Source organism: Cucumis melo, chromosome 6 (assembly GCF_025177605.1).
Source record: "Cucumis melo cultivar AY chromosome 6, USDA_Cmelo_AY_1.0, whole genome shotgun sequence".
NCBI classification, from domain to species: Eukaryota; Viridiplantae; Streptophyta; class Magnoliopsida; order Cucurbitales; family Cucurbitaceae; genus Cucumis; species Cucumis melo.
Window position 1 is genome coordinate 30,952,284 of NC_066862.1, and position 16,984 is coordinate 30,969,267.

Genomic DNA, 16,984 nt, shown 5'->3' on the forward strand with positions numbered 1-16,984 from the left:
GGATATTGATTTTGTTGTTGTGAAGAGTCTTTGTGGAGGAAGTTATTGAATTAAATGTAGGGAGACGATACAATTTATGCGCGTTCATAGAATCATGTGGTGGATTGTTTGGTCTCCTTGGGCATATAATGGGACATTCTCTCAAATATGGTGAGAAGATTTCTTTGTTTAGTCTTTGTTCGTCGGCTTGTCAAAGTGGATTAGCCTTAACAATTTTTGTTTGTTTTTTCATATATGTTATTCTAAACTAACTGAATCTAGTTATTTGATAACCTAATTGAATCCTATGTGGTATTTTTGGACTCGGGGGTATGTCTATCCAAAAGTTGAGCTCTTCGACCTTGGCCTCCAAGGCCAAGTCATAGGAAAATTGGGCGAAAGACCCAATTTAGGATCATTAGCCAAGTGGGCTCCTCAACCTTAAAACCCAAGGCTGAGAGGATACCAACTCCCTTTCCTTTGTCTGTCATGATTCTGTATTAGACTCGATTAGGTTTTCTTTTGCACTTATTATCTTTTCTGATCCAAAATCACTCACAACATGTTTGATAAAGAATTGAATTTTATGTCTAATAGAACTTAAATTTCAATGTTGGAGTTTCTTGAATATCTTATCTCGTACTTCAAATGATCAAGTACGAAAATTTTGAGAAATGTACTATATGAACCCTCTAACACTAGAGGCGCATCTATTATGTATTTTGAATTTCTCTCTAATAAATTTTGGTATCTCTCTGCCCATTGAACATAGCTAACGTACTATTAGTAAATCACATAAATACATTTGTCAATTCTTTATCGTTTTAGGTTTTTCTATTATTCTTATTGGTTAAGATTCATAACATTCAATTTGTGTATAGTAGATCTATGAATTTTTAGAAAACGTCGAACAATTCAAAAATTTATTAAAATTAATTTTTAACAACCAAACAGAAAAAAGAAAATTAGTTTTATGATCACTGAACATTTTTTAAAGTCAAAGTTCAAGTAGACATTGTTGATGTACAACTTGGCTAAGAAAAAAAATATCACTTAACTTGCACATGCTTCAATTTCTTTATTAGGAGGACGACGTAACCAATATAAGGCAACTAGGATTAGGTGATTGGCAAAAGGTGACCGTGACGTGGTGCTTGGCACATAAGCTTTAAGAATTGAATTGAACAAGACAATAATGGTGTAGTAAGCTTCCACATAATTGAAATAAATTTAACTTCACTTGATTTTCAATTCTATATGTATGCGTGTGTATATATAGATGTATAGGATGAGCCATGAGTTTGTCCTACTTTTCGGTTTTGTGTCCACTAACCACATGTATCTCATTCGAATTTGGACGAACATCATGGTGTTCTCTTTATTCCTTAAATGTTCTTTTTAATAGTCATTAAGGTTCGAATATTTAGTTATAATTATTTAGGTATCGATAATCATTTACTTTTTTAAAAAAATTGAAGTTTATTTTCTCAAAATTATTCTTATCATAGTTTGCATATTCCTAGAGTAAAAGTGTCAAATTCTAAAAAAAAAACTTAACTTTTGTGTTTGGAAAACATTAGTAGAAGATAGGCAACCACACAAAGAGTTTTGAAATGAAAAGATTGATCATTAATTTTAAAGGACAATTTTGAGAAATATAGTTTTTTTTAACACTATTGACAAAAATAGAGTAGGTTGAGAAGAAATGGCAAATATATGATAGTTAGGCAAACTATTGTCAAAAATAGGGTAAAATTGCTTTTTCAAACAAAGTTGTATATAAGGTACATGATTTTCATTGAACATGTTAGTATATGACCAGCATTTGACCGTCCCACGTGGAATGAGTATATGGAAATCATGTGCCGGGTACACGACTTCCTTAAAAAAGATCTATGTAATCATATTAATAGTTGTTATTATTATTGTTATTTTTAAGAAAATGGAGAAGAGATGGAGAAAATGTAGAAGAAGATTTTGTTGGGAAGAGATGGGGAAAATGAAGAAGAGGTTTAGGAGAAAAGAAAATGGAAGTAGAGAGGAGGAGATTGAAATATAGAAGAAGATTTCTGTTGACAATAAGGGAGGAGAAGAGAAATTCGAAGGTTAAAGGAAAAATGAGGGATGCGCTAATAAGGCAGAATGAAGAAAAACTATGATTTTTATAGAGGGGAAGTACACGACTTCGCTGCTATGCGACAAACTTGGCAGTCAATGTTACTGTTGACTACCATCTGGTAAGCGTTAGATGGCAGTCTGCCATCTATACCGAAGTCGTATACTCGGTACACGATTCCGGTTCAAAGATGTAAACTCGGTCCATGATTTAGCGAAGACGTAGATTTGGTATACGACTTCGCTACTCTATTTTTTTTACATTTCTTTTAGAATCAGCCTATTTTTGACAATATTTTTATAAATTACATTACTCTTTTAAACAAAATCAATTTTAAGAAATAAAAAATGAACATCAATATTTTAAAAAAAAATCAACACCAACAACCAATGGTATTTTGAATTTTGCTAAAAGATTTTTTAAGAAAATCCTTTTAATTTATGAGAACTAAAATGGATCATTTTTAAAAATAGAAAAATAAATTAAAATATTTTAAAGTTATAGTAAAACTTTTTGATTTTATAAAAAATAGAAACTAATAGACTTGTCTATCAATGACACTATAGAAGAATATCAGTGTATCAAATGTTTGTTATTGATAATCTAAAATTTTACTATGCCTTGTAAATACTTTATCAAATTTACTATTTTTGACAATTTACCGGCCAAAATAGACTATGCAGTGTCAGTTTAGATACTAAATCTATTATTCAAATGGTACTATATTTTGCATAAAGTTATTTGTATTAAGAAATTTCAATTATCTAAAATTAAAAGTTCAATCTTCATTCGTAACCAACTCACATAAAACAAACATATATACTTGACTAATCTTCATTCATAATCAACTCATATAAAGCAAACATATACACTTGCCTAAGAGAGGAAGATTTAAATCCCACCTCCACTGATTTTAATATGAAAGTTTTATCTTTTAGTCTCGAGTTGGGAAGAACATGTCTTTTTTTTCAGTTTGGTCTTGGTTTTCAAAATGTATCTTTTAGTTGCGGACTCTTTAAGAATACGTATATTTAGTTTTTAAATTTTTAAAAGGTATCTTTTTAATCTAATAGTTTTAGATTTAAGAAGATCTTTCTAATAAATTGTCTTTTGGTAATTTTATTATATAGATTATAAATAGTTTTCCAATCTTTTCTATTTTTGAAAAAATCCTAGTTTCATAATTTTTTTTTTTTTAATTTTAGAAGTTTTCTTCGGAGGAAAAGTTGTTTGGAAAATTATTGTGTTGGTTTTTTTTATTTATTTAAACATATAAGATAAATTTTCTCAACGTTGAAAGTCTCACTCATCTACCATATATATATCCACTTTCTCTTCTCATTTGATACACCACCGAAATTCCAAGCTCTCTTATTTCTCTCTCTTCTTTCTGTATACTCTATTCCATTGTATTTTTTAGTTTTTCGAGCAACTAAGTATCTATTGACTGTTGGTATACTGGTTGGTTCCAATGCAGTTCCTACTGACGAATTAGAGACTGTTTTATCCTAAGGAAGATGGGATGTGTGATATCCGCTTTCACATCCGAGTAAAGCTGCAAAATGCCTTAAAGAGATGGAGCCATTTTTCTTAACGTGCTTCTATTTTGCAGACTTTCATCTTAAATCATTCCTTTAAACCACAAACTTAAATTAATAGATAAAAGTTAAATTTAAAATTTTATTGTCTACCATTTTAAAATCAAAATGCAAATATTTTAAATCTAACTTCCTAATCAAACTTGTTTTGTTTTGTTTTAAAATTACGTTAATTTGATTTATTTTGGTCAAAATTCATAAATATTTTCTTTTTATTAAAAATTCAAAAATGGTATAAAAACAAACCATAGCTGTCACTTAAAAAATTACTTCTTGATCATTTTTGAAATCTGATTTTGGAAACCCTTAAAAAAGAAAAACCAAATATGTTTTGGAAGTGAAAAAACCACTTTTATCCCTTTTTAATTTCAACTTTTGGTCAAGAATTTAATTTTGTTTCTAAAGGTATATTAATTTACAACCCAGATAGTATTTAAGATATGAATAATTTTGAAAAATACAACCAACTTAATTTTACATATGGTTAAACATTTTTTTTAAAGATGAAAAAACAAAAAGTTCTTTTCAATTTTAAAAAATTATATTAGTTTTAGATAGTACCTCTTCAACTTTTAATTGAAATAGATGTACTAAACTAGTTTACATCGAACTTGTTGGCCCATTTTTTTTAATCGTAAATTTGTCATTTTCTATTTTGTTTAATGTTAACGAGAATCAAACCTCTAATTTTGAAGTTGATACTATATGTTTTATGTCAACAATTCGATTGATCTATACTTATCTGAACATGTTAAAAAAAAAATCTTTCTTTGATTTTGAAATAAAAATTTGAAAAATAATAGCTTTATCCAACTGAGAAAGGCAACTTTTATAAGAGGTAATTTAAACTTTCATAAAAGTAAAAAAAAAAAAAAAGTCTGCTTTTTCAAATCAACATTCTAATGTTAAAAAAAAAAAAGTAAAAGAAAAGGTGTATTTAAATTTGTAAATGATCAAGTAAAATTTCAAACCTATAATTGATAGACATTAATGGACTCAAACCTATCATTGATAGACATTAATGGACTCTACGGATATTGTCTATCAGTGGTATTGATAGTCACTCATACATTTATGAAATGATTTGAGATCCAAATTGATACACTTATAAAAGTTAAAAGAGTTTATAATTAATGTAATCTCTAAAGATTGAGACATTTTCAAATATAATCTAAAGTTTTGCTTTAAACATTTTTAACATAGTTTGTCATCTACAACAATTCTTCTGGGACGTTTAAATCGGGTCATTCCCGTTTTCAAAATTTAGGAGTAAAAAATTGAGAATTAAAAAAGGGAAAATAAAAAAAGAGTGAAAAGTAATAAAATATTTGAAAATTGAAAAAAGGGGTTGGATGAGAATGTTGTCATAATTTAGGATAATTACAAAGAGGGACAGAGAAAATTGATTGGGCTTTGGGGTAGTACTTCTTGGTCATAATAATAATAATAACTAAGAAGAAGAAGAAGAAGAAGAAGAAGAAGAAGAAGAAGAAGAAGAAGAAGAATAGGGTGCTTTAGAGCTGGTCTCTATGGGCCACCCATTCTCCAAAATATTCCAATTTTTCATTTTAATAAACAATGAAATTATTTAATTTTAATTTGATTTTATGAAGATTCCTCCTCCATCTGTCTCTAAAAAATCAAATTCAAAAAGAAAAACCAAACAAACTTAGTTGGACAGAATACTATTTAAATAGTGTCCAATAAATTAAAATGAGAGACTTTGCCTTTTGTTGTCTTTAGCCTTTTTGGAGGGCTTTTAATGTTCCATGTGACTTTACCTCTAAACCCACATCTCTTTTTCACTAACCCATTCAACTCACCTCTCAATCCATCCATCTATAAACTTCCCAAAATAATATATATCTATCTAATTTATATTTTTTAAAAAAATCATACTCTAAAAACATCGATGATGAAAAAAAAAAAAAAAAAACCTCGTAGAAATAAGTAGAAAAATTACCGATTAATTAAAAGAAAACATAACATCTCGAACTTAGTCGAAAAAAATTTAAATTCCAAATTTTGGTTGTACATATTGTTTAAAAATTTTATGTTTATGTTATTTATAGGTTTTTTTGTTTAGACGAGTGGGTGTTTTTTTTTTTTTTTTTTTGAGAATTTTTTATGTGATATTAATCATTTTAAATGTTAAAATAAGCTTAAATCAACAAACATTGGTATATATTGTTTTTCTAGTGATTAGATGTTCTATTTATTGTACTAAAATAATCATTTAAATAAATTTTTAATGTAAAATTACCGATTCATTATTTTAAGGAAAAAGTAGATTCCAATATAGTTTATTTTATTTCTTATTAAAAAAAACTAAGCAAGACTCTAAGAAAATCCAATAGCATGAATTTGTCGATCATCACAGAATTAAATTCTGTGAATTTTAGGAAAAATACTAGAAGTACAGTTGTTTTACATTAAGAAAAACCAAAGAGGTGATGTGTTCCAAAACCTATATAAAAAAAGTTTATATGATCTTTTGATCGGTCATCATTTTTCTTTAAATTAATTAAAACTTGCTTACGTAAATTCGTTTGTTTTCTTTAAATTTATCTATTACATTTCTATTCATTTGTCGAGTAGCAACGAATCTTTTTTTCCAATACTCACATTTCTTCCCTCTACATCGAGGATCTTCTTAGTGAACCAACCGAATTAATCAAAGATAAAAATTCAAGTGAGACTCAACTATGTATTAAAATTTAAATTAAACATATTGACTTTTGTTTATTTTATTCTTTACCCAACTAGTTTTCAAACCAAATCAACCAACTAGATTTTAGCTGCCTTCATCTTTTTTTTAAAAAAAAAAAATGGAATATAATAAATGTGAATAAAAAATAGCAGTTTGTATTTTTTTTATGATTTCTTAGAAAAAAGAAACCCTTTTTTTTTTTTAGTTTGATATTTTTCATAAACATTCTAGAATTTACCCTAAAATATATTTTGAGTTTCCTAATTAATTGTGAAGATTGTAAACAATCCAATCAACCTTCCATCATTATTCCATTTTCTTTTATCTATTGAAAAACATAACTTAATTAAAACCTTAATGTTCTTTTATATCTGCATTAACAAATTTTTAAAAAATTAAAATTAAGCAATATATATATACATATATAATATTTTAGGAATATGATTGTTTTAAAAAAGCAAATTTTTGTTATATTTGTAATTTTTATTATTATTATAATAATTAGTTTTCTTTGTATAAAAAGAATCATTATAATATAAAACAGAAATATCCTTGAAATCTCATATATTCTTAATCATAGGCATAGATGGATGGCCTACATCTTAAAAGATATCTACATTATATATATATATATATATATAATTAATGGCTAAGCTAAGTAGAATCTATTTTAAATAATAATAATAATAATAATAATAATAATAATAATAATAAATAGAATCACATAAACAAATAAAAAAAGATTATTAGTTTCCTCAATCATTACTAATCAAAATTACTAAAAGTTGTATAAAATGAAATTAAGACAAGCAAGCACATGGGATAATCAATTCATGCATTATTATTTTGCTTTGATTTTCTAGCTCATCAACCAATAAATTAAAATCTTCTTTTATAATTATTTTGGATATAATTTTTCATTTCCTACAATTTCTATTATATATTTTTTTTTTCCTCTTTGTCCAATGTAGGTTATTTCTAGATCAATTTTATTACAAATAAATGAAAGGACCAAATAATTTTTTAGTCAAAGTATATACTCATTTATCATGATTTTGAAGTGATTAACTTTATCTATCTGTATACTAATTAAAATCATTTTCTAACCCTCTTTTAATCTTATAATTTGAGTTTTGTTTTAACAAAATTATACAATTATTTCTTTTTTATAGTTTGGCAAATAAATCATACCCACATACATGGTTTCATAATTTGTTTACATATTAAAAGACCTTTTTCCATATCGAAGTTTGATAAATTCTCATCTTATGATCATTGTACTAAAAAAGAATATGTTTACGTATATAATTAATGAACTAATTTTAAAACAAATATATAAAAGGAAAAAGTGCCTTTTTAGTCCCAAAAATTTTGATGAATACGTGTGTTTGGTTCTTGAGTTTTAAGAAAGTGTAATGAGTTCCTAGGTTTATAAAGATAAATTCATTTGGTTCTTGGGCTTTGAAAACGTTCTTTTTTTTTTAATCCTCGAGTTTATAAAAATAGGCTTATAAGGTTTTGGAAACTAGAAAAGTAATTCTTTCTATTGAAACTTAACCTAGTTGAGTTAATGCTCATAAGCATATATAAAGAAATGTAGTAATAAATAGCCCTAGATCTTTGAATAAATGATTTTCACCAAATGGCCAGAGGCTAAGTGGAACATATACTTAAATTAATTAGGTCAATTCATAGGAAAAATGTGGGAGATTGTTGTAAAAAAAAAAAAAAAAAAAAAAAAGATACAAATAGAGAAAATATAATTTTATAATAAATAAAAAATTAAGAAAATAGAAATTTTCATCATGTGATGTCACATAAAATCCATCAATGGCAAAGTTGGGAGATGTTTTAAGTTAAAATAGATACTTGACAAAGTTGAATGTGGAAGAAAATGACACATGGCAATGTAACGGGATGTAGAAGGAGTGACACTTTGGCAATTAGGGACATTAAAGGGACCGTGTTTTTCTCTCAATATTCATTTTTTATGACATGATAAGTAGAAGGAAGTTGAATCCATTTTTGTGTATACGTTGTGAAGGAAGATGTTCGTTTGGGACAACTAATTTTCAATTAATTAGTAAACCTAGTGTACTTAGGTCACGATATTCTTTATCATACAACAACAAACGAAACAATGATAACATATATCAGGAAGATAGCAAAACTTAAGTCGAAAGTAATAACTTAAAATCAAAACATGTAAAGGTAATACATGCTCATCCTCGATTTCCAAAGAACGGAAGCAACACATAAGATCTAGAATAAGATAATAAGATAATTTAGAAATTAAAGCCTACCTTATTGGAAAAGATTTTAAGCTAAAATAAACATTATAAGTACACACAGTGAAAGACCAAGAAAATTAAAATTCATTCTAAAACTCAAAATTTCTACTTTTACAAAGATATACTTTCTAACTAGTGTTAAAATTTGTAGGGTAACAGACACTTCAACGTGCATATATTTCCATCTTATAAGTCAATTTTCTCCAAATCTAAATTTATCGTTTATAGTTTCACAATGAAGATCGATTGTGTTTTTATTTATTCAGATTTTACCATGAACATGAGAGATATAATTAGAATAAATCGAGATCACATCTAATTAAACGAGAGAGTTATGAGACAATTCTCTATGTGGATGATCTCTTAAAAATATTCCTAAAAAACAAGAATCGTGTGAAAACTAGAAAAAAATGTAGCTACGTAGAGACACAAAGAAATCCTCAACTTGGTGTAGTTAGTTCGCCTAACAAAAACTATCGATTAAATAAAGAACATTAAAAAATAAAGACAATAGATACGAAAAATAGGTATTTAGTAAAAAATTGAAGTTAAAAAGCATAAAAATTCTAAAAAATTAAGAATAAAATTATAATATTCATGGGAACTAAATGAAAATTGAACCTAAAATTATTTTTTTTTTTCCCAAGTAGCATTTTCAAGAAAGGGGTTTTCTTTTAGAGCATACACCAAAAATTGAACCTATTGTTTTTTCTTTTCTTTTAAGAATAAATTTAAATTGTAATTTCTATTCATTTATTTAATGGGTCCCCTAAATTAAATAAATGTCCATCCTTTCTTTTTCTTCTTTTTATCATTTATATCCCACTTTTTTTAATATCTATATCTTCATGTTCTATTTTTTAATACTAAAAAGTATTTTTTTCCCTTCAAAAAGTATTATTTTAATATTTAACTATATGAATTTTGACAACATTATTTGAAGGTTAATAAATAAATTATTTCATCGGTATATATAATTGCAAAAACTTTTTTTAAATTGGTGATAATTACAATTGTGACTTTAAAATTAAATTACAAAAATTTCAACCATCAAATGTATATAATTAGAGTTTAACTTCTATGAATATTATAATTTTTGAAGATTAAACTTGTAGAATTTGAGGATCCAAATGTTAAAATTGAAAGTTTGAGACTGTAATTGCAACTATCACTGCAACATATGTTTCAAATTGTTTTTTTTTACAATTTATTTTAATTCATATATTTTAAATTTATTTAGATATTTTTCTAAAGATGTTGTTATTTTATAGAAGCTAATTGTTTCTTGATATGAATATTAAATATTTTATGTAATTAATATTTGGAAGTTAGAGTATTTGAATTCCATTTACAAATTAAATAATTTCTCAAATTAGATTTTAGAGAAACATTAATGTAGTCATAAATTATACTTTAATTTATTGTTATATTGATTAATTATTCAAATACTCAAAATAAACTAGTATTTTAAATGGATATTTTCAACTATCGTAAAATAAACTAAAATATTTATAACATATAATAAAATTTTAGATTCTATTCGGAATAGAAATGGATAAACTTCTATCATTATCTATTAATTTCACTGATACAAGTATAATCAATTTTCTATTATGGATAGAACATGAAATTTTATTATATTTTGTAAATAATTTATTAAATCTACTATTTTTTTTTATAATTTTCCTATTTTAAATAGTAATTATTAATTATTAAAAATAATTAAATAAAAAATAGTTACAAATATAATTATTAGATTTAAAATATTTGTATATACAACGACATTTTAAAAAAAATAATAAATATGCAAATATAAAAAATCTGTAAAAACTTATAGATAATAGTAGTCTATCAATAATAAATTTTGCTATATTTGTAATTTTTAAAAATATATTTTCATATACTTAATAATCAATAATAAATTCCATATTAAATAGTCAGGAGATCATGATTTATTATTGTGATTATATTTGTCAAGGGTTTTCTAATGCAAGTCCAAAGCTTATAGGCGAGTCCAAACTTAAAAGAATCGAGAAAGGGTAAAAGGAAGCATGCGTATGAAAAGGAAGATGCTCGTATCTTGGGTCTAGGTCATCGAGTCAGTAAATATATACTAATCAAAAAATATTTGCGTCGAGATAAGATTGATGCCCTACAACCTCGAGTGCCATAAATGTATTTGAGAGCAAAAGGATGTGTGTTAGAATTGAATAAATGATGTAATATTAATATAATTTCTTTAATAAAATTGAAAGTAGGAATTTTAATTTAAGGAAAAAAAGATAAATAAATAAATTAAGGAGAGAAAAAGAAGAAGGGAAGAAAAAAACAAAGGTTGGTATCAAACAATGTCTACTACTGAGCATCTGGTTCAGTTGGACTGGTCTTAATGGGTACAATTTCCACAGCAGATTGTTTCATTTCTTGTCAGATTCAACACATTATTATTATTAACCCAATCCCCTCTTCTCCCTCTTCATTCAAATTTCATCTCCCCCCTTTCTCTTCACCATCTGATTCCCACTACTATTCTCCTTCTCCTTCTTCTTCTTCTCCTTCTTCTTCTTCTTCTTCTTCTTCTTCTTCTACTTTTGAATTTGTTTAAGTTTCTCTTCACTTACAGCCCATCCATGGTGATGGATGAATGGTTCCACTCCCAATACCCTCTTTCTCTCTCTGCCTCTGTGTTCTTTCTGACTAATTTTCGGTCTCTGTGACTGTGACCCATTTTTCTTTTGACCCTTTTCTCCCTTTTCTATTGTATATGGAATTCAATCGCACGTAAAACAAAAACCCATTGCCCCATTTCGAGACAGTTTTTCTATTTTTTATTCCAAGCTATGGCTGAGGAATATGGCTAAACTATTCACTACTCTGTTTTTTTATCTTTATTCAAATGCCTCTCAGATCCAACTTGTAGTACTTGTTTCACAGTGAGATAGAGATAGAGATAGATAAAGAGAGAGAGAAAGAGATGGGGTTTTTTGGCCGTCAATGAAGCAGTGCCAAGGTAACTTACTGCAACTTTCTGGGTTTTTCTTTTTTCTTGTTTTTGATCGTGGGTTTTGATTTGAAAATGTGATTAAGGGTTCCTGCTTTCTGTTCTTCTCTTTTCATTGAAAACCCATCTTTCGTTTTTGCTCTTAACTTTTTCTGTTTCTTTGATTTTGAGTTTTGGGTTTGGTTCTTTATTGTTTCTGGGGCTTTCCATTTTGTTTTCTGTTCTTCCATGGCGGTTGAACAGAGTAAGGCCCGGGTTTTTTCTTCTACTGTTGCATTAAATCAGAGTGAATGAGTTGAAAGTTTCTCAAGTTGGATCCACTTCCAAGTTTTTTAAAGCTATGGATTCTGATGGGGTCGAATCAGAATCTACTCCGGCTATTTCCACCTGTCTCACCATTAAAATAGCTCAAACTTCCAGTAAACCGCCGGGGATATCTTCCGATGCGGCATTGCCGGAGCTGAAAAGCTCAATCGAATCGTCTCCTTATAACTCCCCTTCCCTTTTATCGCCGCCGTCGTCGGCGTTTGTTTCGGCTTTGCAGTCGCCGTACATTTCGCCGAGGGCGGTGGTCCATAAACCAGAAGAGAAGCCTATTCCGGCGGAGAGCACGGCGGCGCTGACTTGTCACTCGCCGCTGGTTTCCCAATCTGAGGATATTCCGAGTAGTTCCTACACTCCTCCCTCGGACCAATATGAATATTCCGATGACCCTTCTGATTCTAAGGTTCAGTTTGTCGCCTGTGTTCCGGTCCCCGACTCCGCCCCGCCTCGCATTTCGTTCTCCTTTCCCGTTCCTCGGACCTCCTTCGCCAAATGCGGCGGCCCCCTGTCCCCGGTTTCTACCTCTAAACTCAGAAGCTGTGATGTCTACATTGGCTTTCATGGCCAAGCCAATGGCTTGATACGCTTCTGTAAGTGGCTCAAATCAGAACTTGAACTTCAAGGAATTGCCTGCTTCATTGCTGACCGGTCCAAGTACTCCGACAACCAAAGCCACGAGATTGCTGACCGCGTTATCAGCTCCGTAACATTCGGAGTCGTCGTCCTCACAAGCTCTAGTTTCCATAACCATTTCACCTTGGAGGAGGTGAGATTCTTTGCACAGAAGAAGAACTTGATTCCATTCTTTTTCGACATGGAGTCGTCCGAGATCTCAAGCTTTCTCAACTATAATTCCATGGATAAAGAGTACAAAGAGACAGTGCAGGGATTGATGAAGTTCCATGAATACAAGTTGGAAGCCAATGAAGGTAATTGGAGAAGCTGTATAGCTAAAGCAGCTGGGATTTTGAGGGCAAAGCTTGGGAGGATGAGTACTGAAAGTGATGTTGAAAGATATGAGGAGCTGCCATTTCCAAGAAACAGATGCTTTTTGGGGAGGGAAAAGGAGATTATGGAAATGGAAGCTACTCTGTTTAGTGGTCGAAGCTATCATAAGCAAGACGGTACGGTTTCTACTCCGATTGTTGAAGGGAATTCCAGCCAGCAATCTGAAGGCTTAGCAGATGAAGAAAGTGAGCCAGTTAGTGTGAGGGGAAGTAGGTTCATCAATTTGGAGATAGGGAGGTCTGATAATCCAACTTTAGAGACATGGATTGAACCAGTTAAAGGAAGAAATTCATTCAAGAGATCAAAGCACAAGGAAATGGTCAAGAGTGGGAACCACAAGAGCTTGAGCAGCGGCATAGTGTGTATCAATGGAATCCCTGGAATTGGAAAAACAGAACTTGCTCTGGAATTTGCTTATAGATACTCCCAAAGATACAAGATGGTTTTATGGGTCGGTGGTGAAGCTCGGTACTTCCGACAAAATATATTGAACTTATCTTTGAACTTAGGGTTAGACATAAGTGCTGATGCCGAAAAGGATAGAGGGCGGTTTCGGAGTTTCGAGGAGCAAGAACTAGAGGCATTCAAAAGAGTCAAGAGGGAGCTGTTTGGAGACATGCCGTATTTGTTAATCATTGATAATCTTGAGGCAGAAGAGGACTGGTGGGAAGGGAAAGATTTGAACGATTTGTTGCCGAGGAACACCGGAGGATCTCATGTGATCATCACGACAAGAATCTCTAAGGTGATGAGTTTTCGGATGATTAACATTCATCCATTGCCTTTGGCTGATGCAATGGTTTTGATGAGAGGAAGAAGGAAGAAAGAATACCCAGCAGATGAATTGGAATATCTGAAGAAGTTCGATGAGAGGCTTGGGAGATTGACATATGGACTTTGGGTGATCGGATCGCTGCTTTGCGAGCTTGCAATCACCCCGTCCTCTCTTTTTGAAGCTATTGAACAAGTACCGATCGATGAATGTTCTCCCTGCTCTTATATAAGCATAAACGAAGAGCACTACTGCAAAAGCAATCCCTTCCTGATGAAGATCATTTACTTTTCTTTTTCCATATTGGAGCAAACTAATGGACCGTTAGCATCCGGAATATTTTTGGTTGGTGCCTGGCTCGCCCCAGCACCCATCTCAGTGTCTGTACTAGCCACAGCAGCAAAGGATATGGCTGTCTCAAGAAAAGGGTTGAAAATTTGGAGTAAATACTTGAGTTTCATGTTTGGTTGTTGCTCCTCTTGTTTAGCTTCACAAGCTTGGAAGAGTGAGGAAGAATCAGCTCTTCTTCTGATCAAGTTCGGACTCGCCCGGAAGGCGAACAAGCAAACTGGTAGTTGGATCCAATTCCATTCCATAACTCAACTGTTTGCCAAAAGAAAGGAGGGTTTATCACCTGCCAAATCTATAGTTCAAGGGATAAGGAAATGTAGTAGTAACACAATGGCAAACTTGGATCATTTATGGGCATCTGCATTTCTCGTCTTTGGTTTCAAATCCGAACCTCCATTCGTACAACTAAAGGCTGTTGATATGGTCCTATACATAAAAAAGGCTGCCCTTCCTTTGGCGATTCGGGCCTTCACAACATTTTCGAGATGCAACTCAGCACTAGAGTTGTTAAAGGTATGCACAAATGCACTTGAGGAAGTAGAGAAGTCATTTGTATCTCAAATACAAGACTGGTGTGAAGGGTCCTTGTGTTGGAAGAAAAAGTTCCAAGGCTATCAACGAGTCGATGAATACGTGTGGCAAGATGTGACGTTGCTAAAAGCTACATTGCTTGAAACTCGAGCGAAACTACTACTAAGAGGTGGACACTTTGACAGTGCTGAAGAACTATGTAGAACTTGCATAAGTATAAGAACAGTCATGTTGGGACATAACCATGCTCAAACCTTGGCAGCACAAGAAACGTTAGCAAAGATCGTTCGGCTTCGGAGCAAGATCTGATGTAGTTAATCAATCCAGGCACTTGGTAAACTAGTTTTGACAGTTCAGTAACCAAGTGTTGTATGTAAAATCAGATTAATGGATCATAAATGCTAGTGTTTTTCTTATGTCATTTTTGCTGAACTCACACTTGAAATGGAATGAACATATCACTACTTTAGTTTTGTAAATTCTTCTTCAAAATGCTTGGCTTGAATCACAAATGCTAATGTTTTTCTTATGGCCTGCTTGAATTGACTTTTTAAGTATCTATAGACTCGATCCAAACATAACATAAACTATAATTATTGGTTTAAAAATGACATCAGGAAGCAGAAAGGATATTATTATATAAATGAGAAGCCCCATGAGAAAAAGATGGGATAAGGTTATGGCATTGATTATATACATTGGAAAGCCTTTCACTAATGGCAAAATGCATATCTTAATACTTGGCTCAAAAATGACTTGCCCATAAACTTATAGCAGAAGAGGGCAATGGCTAAATTAATTAACAATATATAAACAGCCGGTTTCATCACACTATAAATCTAAATCCATTTTCTATTAGCCACTTGCTGTACGTAACACATATTTTTAGTTAAAGTGATGTATTGCTTGTCGTTCAACTCTGTCAAAAGACTTTTAGCCCTGGATTTTAAAATTTTAGTCATTCAAAATAAATGAGAAAAAAAGAAAAAGTAAAAGAACAAATTGTCAAAATCAAAACAACACAGTACTGTTACCATTCATTTACTCAAAAGAGGTTTCGTAGTACTTCAAAACCGATCTTTTTAACTTCTAACCAATACGAGACTTTGGTTACTATGAAAATGATATAGACATATTTCGAAGGCGGGACAGGGACAGGTTTACGGATTCCAAGGTAAGTTCCTGAGTGTGGTCAGAAAGGGAAGTGAATGTTAAGAAGGGTGAAACCTGTGATGCATGGAATTTGTATATGTTGGGGATGTTGTGAGTGGGTAATATGAAATGTTTGAGAGAGCCCCACGAGTGGGTTAAATTGTTTAATGTTGTTGAAAGCTTTTGAAGGGGAGAGTCATGTTGAGGCAATATGTAAAGTAAAGTGGAAGCAAAGCAAGTGGACCACAATTGCAAAGACTCCATTTTCTAGAGTAGAGTTTTGGGAATAGTCTAGATTTCACCATGCAAAGTATGTATTTATTAATCACATACATATAAAATAATTCAATTCACTCCTTCCAATCAATTTAGGGTTTAGGATTTAGCAATAAATGAACATAATATCACAGCAAAAAATCCATTGTAGTGATTAGTTTGAAAGTAAAGACATGTTCTTAACTGAGAAGTACTTAGAAATGTGAATTTTTACATTTAAATGTTCTGTTATTGAACTTATAAAAGGATTAAAAACAACATATTGTAATTGAATTTCGTGTTCAACTTTCAATCCCATAAATGAGAGGATGTATCGGAAAGGTTTAAATGTTATTTTAGTTTTTATACTTTTTGGATTAGAAATTTTCGTATTAGTCTTAACTTTAGCACGTTCACTTAATGCATTAAATTTGTCAAGAAAAAAATATATAATCGAGACATGTATTTACATGGTTCACTAACAATGTATTAACTACGTTCACAACAGATAAATAGAAAAAGAATATATTATTAAAAAGAATAATTTAGGTAATAGATCATGAGCGTTTCTAGGGTTAAAAAATTTATATAACACCCTACTCTAAACCCTAAAGTCAAATTTGTAAATAATACATATATGACAAATGCTAATATAGGTCGTCCAAAATACCAAATATTACATCCTAAACATTACCGACAAAATTTCTTGAAATATAGTCATAAATTTATATTGAAGAGTTTCCACTATGTATACATTTTGTATTAGAAAAATTTGCAAATATAGATTAAAATGGTCATTAAAAGAAAAACACTGAGACCGACCAAAATGGACGTTTTGAAAATTCATAAATTAAATAAACAAAAGTGTTTAAAAATAAATGTATGAAAATAAATTA

General features: G+C 30.3%; 1 protein-coding gene across 1 annotated transcript; it reads left to right on the forward strand.

The window, feature by feature from the left end:
• The first annotated feature begins 11,027 nt into the window (after positions 1–11,027).
• LOC103490994 (uncharacterized) lies at positions 11,028–15,160 on the forward strand. Its single transcript, XM_008450763.3, has one exon. The coding sequence runs from the start codon at positions 12,036–12,038 to the stop codon at positions 14,988–14,990; it is 2,955 nt and encodes a 984-aa protein (XP_008448985.1). The 5' UTR covers positions 11,028–12,035; the 3' UTR covers positions 14,991–15,160.
• Positions 15,161–16,984: the final 1,824 nt, after the last annotated feature.

Coding starts and splice junctions, on each gene's coding strand:
- LOC103490994 (XM_008450763.3), top strand. CDS start 12,036: ATGGATTCTGATGGGGTCGAATCAGAATCTACTCCGGCTATTTCCACC.